Source organism: Frankliniella occidentalis, unplaced genomic scaffold (genome assembly GCF_000697945.3).
Source record: "Frankliniella occidentalis isolate FOCC.00 unplaced genomic scaffold, Focc_3.1 Scaffold213, whole genome shotgun sequence".
NCBI lineage: Eukaryota > Metazoa > Arthropoda > Insecta > Thysanoptera > Thripidae > Frankliniella > Frankliniella occidentalis.
Window position 1 is genome coordinate 531,773 of NW_026267339.1, and position 8,113 is coordinate 539,885.

Genomic DNA, 8,113 nt, shown 5'->3' on the forward strand with positions numbered 1-8,113 from the left:
GGAGAGCTCGGTCCACTGTTCCGGAGAGCTTCGCTTCGCTCAGCAATAAGCACATGAGCAGAGAGCTCGGGACTCGATGGGAGAAAACAAAAATTACTCGCAAATCTCTTTATTTTAAATTTCTTGATCGGTCTAACTAAAGGCAGTAGCTCCGAGGAAGAGGACTCCGTGCTGGACCTCCGCTCCCCTCGGCCCATAGCACCACGCTGCCCACCGCAAGGGCGTTCCCACACTCCTCTTGTTATGCTAAACCGAACGGCTGACCGCCGGAAGTCGTGGCCGCCGGTGACGCAATCGCAATCAGAGATTTATTGCAATTTTCGCAGCCTGAGGGGTAATTAGGATCGTCCTGCAGACAGGACGGTGCGAATTTATTATCTTCCCGCCTTACATAGAGTGACACACTTCTTTTTCGCCACAATGATTTTTTTTTGCCCGACCTTCATCTCAATGCCCGGGGAGAACACGAAAACTTTACCTTCTTTTGGGTATAGAGAGCGTTGAAAAAATGATGAAGATAACTCTCCAGGTTAGGACAAGGAATTATTTATACATTCCTCCTTCCCTCCCTCCCCGTCCATGGCCGGTGCATCAGCGGGTGCCCGTGTCACCGCACAGCAACCCCCCCTCCTCCCCGCGCTCCCGCAGCCCTGACCTTGATCTCATGGATCCCATGCGGCCGTCCCCGGCCGCCCCGCCCCGCCGGGGCCGGGCACCGCATTGCCGGTCCGCCCTGCTGCTGCTGCTGTTTTTCGGAGCAAGAGGAGGGGAGGGGTGAGGTGGGTAAGTAGGCCAAGTAGTGAATTCGATCAGTCGGGCGGCTGCTGCAGCACGCTGCGGTACCCGACCACCCTCATCCTCATCCCCGTCATGTGGTCCCTCGACCGCCCCTCCTTGTGTACCTCGAGCGAACCCCACGGCCTGCTGGCCTGCTCCTCGGCTCATCCCGATTCAGTCGCCCCTCTCCACCTCGGCTCTAGGGACACCTGTGCAGTAGGAAGGCCTGCCGCCAAGGTGCCTGCCTCTCTGCCAGCCCGCGCCCCGGCACTGAGACGGGCCGTACACCGTACCGCAGCGGGGCTCGCAAGGCGCTTGTGATTATTTCCGACCCAGAGTGTGGCGTCGGAAGTAAGTAAGGGGGCGCGGGGCGCGGGCGACGGCAGGATAGGGCGGGACAGAGTGCGAGAGAGACTGAGAGAGTCGGGACGCGGGCAACGAAACGCGATAACAAAACACTAGTTCTGAAAATTTCTTGGTTGAAGTGGTGGTGTTGACTGTGATAAGTTATAGTGGTCAGACTTATGTTTTTCGAAGAGTCACACCAGGGAGACAAGGAGGTGGCCCTGCCAGGCACCAGGAGAATTGCCAGAAAGTAGAGAGGTGGAAGGGGGCAGTTTGCTCAGGTTGTTAGAGCTGCTCACTGCGCCGCGAGGCAACTCCTCCCAGGGACAGTCTGTCCTCACAGGTGGCGTATGGCCATCACATCGCCGCTGTGTCTCCCCCACCCGTGTCCGTGCCATCAACTACCTGTGTCCACCCTTTTAATGGGCAGGCGAGGGGGCGACTAGAGTGCCTCCGGGCGCGCGGGGGAGAGAAGGGGGGTGGCTTTCCTACCCCCCAATCTCTCCCCCTCCCCTCTGGCAAGTGAATGTCGGCGACCTTTCCGCCCTCCCCTCTCCCCTCCCCTCCCGGTGCCATGGACGAATAGGGGCGGGGGTGGTCGCCGCCAGCGCAGGCACAGGTCGGCGTGGCCGAGGAGGGAGCGCCAGTCGCTGGCCGGTCGGACAGCCGGTCGGACAGCCGGTCGGACAGTCGGACGGCGAGTCGGACAGACAGTCGGACGCCGGTTGGCGCAGGGACTGCGTGGGCTCGCGCTCTCGCGAGTAAGGGACCTGAAGTACTTCAGTCTCGAGGTCCCGACGACGGCGTGGCTCGTCGTGGAGGCATGGGCTGGCTGCGGCACCTGAAGCGCGCCGCCGCGGTCGTCGGCAAGGTGCTCCAGCGCAGGCGCGGCGCCGCGGACCCGCACGTCACCGTGTCCGCGTCCAGAGTGGCGGCCGCCGCCTTCGCCCAGGACGCCGACGTCCAGAGCCGACCGCCGCCACGAGGCTAGAGCGCGCCGAAGGGTCGACTAACAAACGGGTATCATTATTCGCGCGTCGCTCGGGCCGGCAGAAGGGCAGCATGGCGGCGCCGGCGGTGCAGTTCTACCGCGTGGTGATACCCGCCAGGACGCCGTTGTACGAGGAGGACGAGGACGGCGAGGACGCGGACGACTACGATCCCGCGAGTTCAGCGTCGTCTGCCGCCAACTCGCCAGAGCACGTGCCCGTCAGAGGGTAGGGACTGATTCTTTCCCAACCTGTTCACGGCATCTAGAACACACTTAACCCTTTATGCATTTTGTTGTGCACAAACATACAGTATGGCGTGCAGCCATAAGAACGCATAAACGCAAAATTGTGTATAAATTGTTCATAGCTGCTCGAAATGAACATCATGAAAGTGTGCATAAAATTATGGCTGCACGCCATGCTGCATGTGTTTATGGACAACAAAATGCACACGGGTTTAAAGTAAGACACGCGTTTAGTAGTTATCACGCACCCCGCAGGCACGCCCTGCTACTGGTGTTAGCGGTGGGGCGCGGCGGCAGAACGCGCGGGGACGGGAGCCCCCTGGGGGTAGGCAACCCTCACCCGGGCGGCGCAGCCCTGCGCAACGGGCGTGCCTACCCACCAGGCGCTCGGGGGAGAGAGCGCGCCCAGCGCGCCCGATCTGGAGCTGGAGCTCGGGCAGCTGCAGCTCTCAACGCAGCGGGGTGGAGAGGGGGGAGGGGGAAAGAGCCCCCCCCCCCCCCGGCTTTACCTACCCCAACCTCGACCTTGCGCAGCCCCCACCGCCCCCGCGGCCCCCTTCTCTGAACCACACGGGGTCACGCTGCTGCTCCCGACCCTCACGCTCGTTTTAACTTCGCGTAATCTAGATTATGGCTCTCGCAGTAGTACACGTCTCTGAGCGGCCGGTTTCGATTCGCTGAAGGGCCCGGCAAAAGTACCGCCCACCCAAGGGCGCCGTACCCCGTGGCTGCCGCAGCGGAGGCGGCCGGGGGCCGGGGGAAGCCCCGGCCCAGCGCCACGAGATTAGTATTCAGCGCCGTGTGCCCTTTCCCCCGTAGTTTGGTAGTTCCGAGCCACGCCGTGACGCTAGCCGAGGGGTAGCTATATACCTATTATCATATACACATTTTTTCCCCTTTTCGTCGACCTGAGCAGGAAGGCAACGCGACGAGGACGAGGTGGCGGAACTTGCCGGGCCGGGCATGGTGGTGTGTGGGTTTGTCGTCCGGGATCGTTGTCGTGCTTTGCGAGTGGGGTGGCCCGGCCCCTGCGCCGAGGGACCACCATCTATTATACGCGAGGGCGAGCCTTCCTCACCGATAACCGTGTCTCCCCGACGCCACCCCCCACACACCGGCGCGGCCAAGTAGGTCGGGCCGAGCGGTCGCAAGCGTTGCATAGGGGGCCCGTTCACAGGCAAGACTTGAGCGAGAGCGAGCTGTTGTGGTTAATTTTACGGTTTTTATTCTTTGAGTAATCGCGTCTCCTAACAATAGCCACGCCCCTGAAATGAAATAAGCATTGATTGATTTTTTAAAAGTTTATTGTCAGGGGTTTCGAGCGACGGTTTCGGATGGAAGATCTCACCAATCGATCCCGGCTTTTTTACGACACATTAACCTGGGGGAGTGCGGTACGCTATAGGGCCGCGGTGGCGGCGGTGGCGTTATCTGCCGGCTCAATACACTCAGCCGCACTAATTGCGCCCCACACAGCCCCTCCGTTATGGCGCTCGCCTCGCTCTGCCAAAACTCTGCTGTGCTTCGGGCCCGGGGCCCAGGGCCCGGCGGCCCCGCGGGGCCACTCGGGAGGAGTAAAGTTTGTTGCCGTGAATGGCGAATGGCGGCGGCGCACACAGCGGCGCACTACTGCAGCGCCGGCCTTCGCGCTTTTAGGTTGGTTAACATGGTCGTTGCAGCAGTCGAAGTTGTTGTTGACAGAGCCGCGGGCCGCCGAGCCACACAACAACTCGTCGAGGGCAAAACACCGTCAAACCCTGGTGGTGGTTGGTGTGCTACAATGAGGGTCGTATAAGTATTCCGCACACCAACCCTGTACCGTAGCGGTCTGCGTTTATCATGATGAAAATGAAACATATAAAAGTGGTAAAGATTTTTTTTTTTCGAGAATAGCGTTGAAATCTCGGTGGAGTCCCGGGGAAGGACACGCAGGGTACATTCGCTATGCATGGAGCTAATCACGCGGGCTGTCATTACCGCGACGCGATAACGTTCTCCCCAGCTCTACAGCAGCAGCAGTGTTGCGACGTCGACCGACAGAGCGCGGCCAAAAGACCCTTTGCTGCAGCCCCCTCACGGCACGTAGGCGGCTGACGGGGCCTCTTTTCGCGCGCTTCGAGGCGGCTTATACCCTCGGCGAGGGACATTGCAGCCCTCCTCCACCCCACCCCCTCCCCTTTTCTTCCCCGGGGTCCCTGACCCACCCCACGTGCGAGGCGCCCCGGCGACAAGGGCCCAGCCGACACACTCATGTTTATGCCCCCCGGTCCTTTACGACTCTGCCATCCTTCCTCCTTCTGCACAGGAGAAGGACGAGTAGGTCGCGGCCCTCCTCAACCTCACCTGCACCGTCAGCGACGTAGCCGTAAAAAAAGGCTGCTGCTGTCCTCGTTATTGACCCAAAGCTCACGCACACAGCGACATGCAGTAACGCCCACAATGTGGCCATGCTAGGGCGCTGACCCCAGCCGGCGCATATCCGGGTTCGATTCCCAGCGGCGCGCCGGGCCCTATCGATCTTGCTAGTGCAGTAGACACACCTGCCCCCACCCGACCACCACCACCACCGCGGTGTCACTGACGGTCGCCTCAATATGTTGCAGGCGGCACCGCTGTCCGCACACGGGCGGCCACGAGGACAACCCCCTCCGGCCGACGGACACCACCTTCGAGACCACGACGCAGGCGCGCGAGGCGTACCACGCCTGGGACCTGCACGAGGTGGACCGGCCCCGGCTGCAGCGCCTGCACACGCAGCTCACGCTCTCTGACGGCGTCGTGCCCAGCGAGACGGCCTACCGACACGACTTCGACGAGAAGAAGGCCGAGAGGCAGACCAGGTAAGGCTTCTCAGTCCAACCCAAACAGCAGTGCTTCCACACCCGCCTTTCGCTGCCATGATGGTTGTATGTTGCAGGTACCATCATGAGGACCACCTTCATCTTGAGGGTGACTTCACCGGCGAGCGGAGGAACGACTGGGCCACCAAAGGGGAGAGGGCCCCCATCAAGAAGCCCCAGGACAATCTCAGGCAGGAGGGTGACTTCGCGAAAAGGGAGAGGTCCCCCGTCGGCCCCGGTGAGAGAATGCCTATTGTCAAGCACCCCGACAACCTGAAGCTCGAGGGTGACTTTGCACAGCGCGAAAGGACACCATTCGGCCCCGGGGAACGGGCGCCCATCAAAAAGCCGCAAGACAACCTCAAGCAAGAGGGCGACTTCGCCAAGCGAGAGCACTCACCGGTGCGTCCAGGTGAGAGGATGCCAATTGTCAAGCACCCAGACAACCTGAAGCTAGAGGGTGACTTCGCACAGCGCGAAAGGACACCCTTCGGCCCCGGGGAGCGAGCACCCATCAAGAAGCCTCAAGACAACCTAAAGCAAGAGGGCGACTTCGCCCAGCGAGAGCGATCACCGGCGCGTCCAGGCGAGAGGATGCCTATCGTCAAGCACCCCGACAACCTCAAACTTGAGGGAGACTTCGCACAGCGGGAGCGAACACCGGTGGGTCCAGGAGAGAGGCTGGCGCCGATCAAGCACCCGGACAACCTCCGGCTCGAGGGAGACTTTGAGCGCCCCTCTCCGACCAGTGTCAGTCCAGGGGTGCGTCCCAAGGCGGTCAAGCCTACAGACAACCTCCGCATGGAAGGCGAGTTCACTGGCCAGCGCACCATCATCACGGACTACACCGCCATGCGGGGCGAGCGAGCCGAGGTGCGCCGCCACGAGGATCACCTGCGCACGGGGGGAGATTTTCAAGGTAAGTTGCGGTGGGCATGCGTGCACTGATAAATCAAGTGTGCAACTGCTTGACACTTGTAAGTGTACAAATGCACTTTGCACACTTCCAAGTATTCAACTCCGTGACTGTGAAGTGCACTTTGAAGTGTTAAACTCGGTAGTTTGTGGACTTGTAAGTTTGCAAGCTCTCGGTTGAACACCTCTTTTTATTGGGTGGGAAGTGTTAGCCAGAGGAGTTGCACAAGTTACAAGTGCACTGCTACCGGATTGAACACTTACAGGTATTGCACTTGCAGTTGCACACTTGCTAGTGTTTAGCAGTTGAATACTTATTTTATCAGTGTGGTTCCCTTACATGTTTCCTCCGCAGGAATCACCACCCAGCAGCTGGAGTTCACCGGCGAGATGAGCGAGCGACCTCGCATGATCCGGCGCAACACCTGGACCAAGCTGGAGGGTGACCTGGAGACAGAGACCACGAGCAGGTCAGAGTTCAAGGGCTTCGAGCAAGTGTCCAGGACCGAGACGGTGCAGCGACGCCAGGACAACCTCACCGTCGGCGGCACCTTCCACGTGAGTACACGTAGCGCCGTAAGCAGTGCAGTATGCAATTAGAGGTGGGAGGTACAGCCTGTTGAGAAAGTAGTGATTTATTACCTAGCTATCAGGGGTTTTCTTCCGCCAAAAAATATTAACGACTTTCTTCTCCGCAGGGGGTGACGCAAAGCCGTGAGGACTTCCCCGAGCGGTGGGCGGTGCAACCGGAGAAGCCCACTCGGCGCTCGGACAACCTGACCACATCGGTGGGCGAGTTCACCTCTACGACGAGCAGCTCCGAAGCCTTCACGGGACAGCAGGTCGTGTCGCGCTCCGAGGTAAAGAGGCGACGCGACAACCTCACGACGGAGGGCAGCATGATGTTCGAGTCCTCCTCGCACACCGAGTTCACGCACAAGACGGCCGAGCGGGAGACTCCCAAGCGCAGACGCACATGGACCAAGCAGGACGGCGAGCGTCACTTCGAGACCACCTCGTCGGAGGAGTATCGTGCCGTCACGCAGGACACTCGACAGACACAGAAGCGACAACGAGACAATCTACGAGTCGAGGGCGAGATGTCCGTCGTCCGGTCCAGGGATGACTTCAAGGTCGTCAAGGGCGAACGGTACGACGTGGTACGGCCAAAAGACAATCTCCGGATGGAGGGGGAGATGGAGAAGAGGCCTCGCAATGACTTCAGTCCGGTGAAGGGTGAGCGCGCGGAGGTCAAGAAGCCTAAAGACAATCTAAAGCAGGAGGGAGACTTCGTAAGGCCGCAAAAGGAGCGAGTCAGCCCAGGAGAAAGACCTAAGCCAATCAAGCCAAAGGACAACCTGAAGCAGGAGGGTGACTTTGAGCGACCAAAGCAGCAACCCACCGGACCAGGAGACCGTGCACCCATTGTGAGGCACCCAGACAACCTGAGGCTAGAAGGAGATTTTACGCAAAGAGAACGAGAGCCTGTTCGCCCCGGAGAAAGAGCACCGATTGTGAAACACCCAGACAATCTCAAGCTAGAGGGCGACTTCCCACAGCGGGAGCGCACCCCAGTACGACCTGGCGAAAGAGCACCTATGGTCAAGCACCCCGACAATTTAAGAATGGAGGGAGATTTCCCTCAAAGAGAAAGACAGCCGGCGCGTCCAGGTGAGCGCGCACCCATTGTAAAACATCCCGACAACCTTAAGATGGAGGGAGATTTCCCTCAGAGGGAAAGGACCCCAGTTCGGCCTGGCGAGCGTGCACCCATGGTGAAGCACCCTGACAACCTTAAAATGGAAGGAGATTTTCCTCAGCGAGAGAGAACACCAGTTCGTCCTGGTGAGCGCGCACCTATGGTCAAGCATCCAGACAACCTGAAGATGGAAGGAGATTTCCCGCAAAGAGAATATGAACCGGTAAGACCAGGAGAAAGGGCGCCAATCGTGAGGCATCCAGACAATCTCAGGATGGAGGGAGATTTCCCTCAGAGGGA

The 8,113-nt window shown here is 59.8% G+C and overlaps 1 protein-coding gene across 1 annotated transcript in view; it reads left to right on the forward strand.

Moving 5' to 3' along the window:
• LOC113218353 (uncharacterized) overlaps nucleotides 1-8,113 on the forward strand; it is a gene marked incomplete at its 3' end in the record, with an annotated part of 31,305 nt that overhangs the window by 17,355 nt on the left and 5,837 nt on the right. Inside the window, 4 exon segments of the mRNA XM_052272601.1 lie at nucleotides 4,963-5,199; nucleotides 5,277-6,118; nucleotides 6,470-6,672; nucleotides 6,813-8,113. Coding sequence (XP_052128561.1) covers nucleotides 4,963-5,199; nucleotides 5,277-6,118; nucleotides 6,470-6,672; nucleotides 6,813-8,113 — 2,583 coding nt within the window.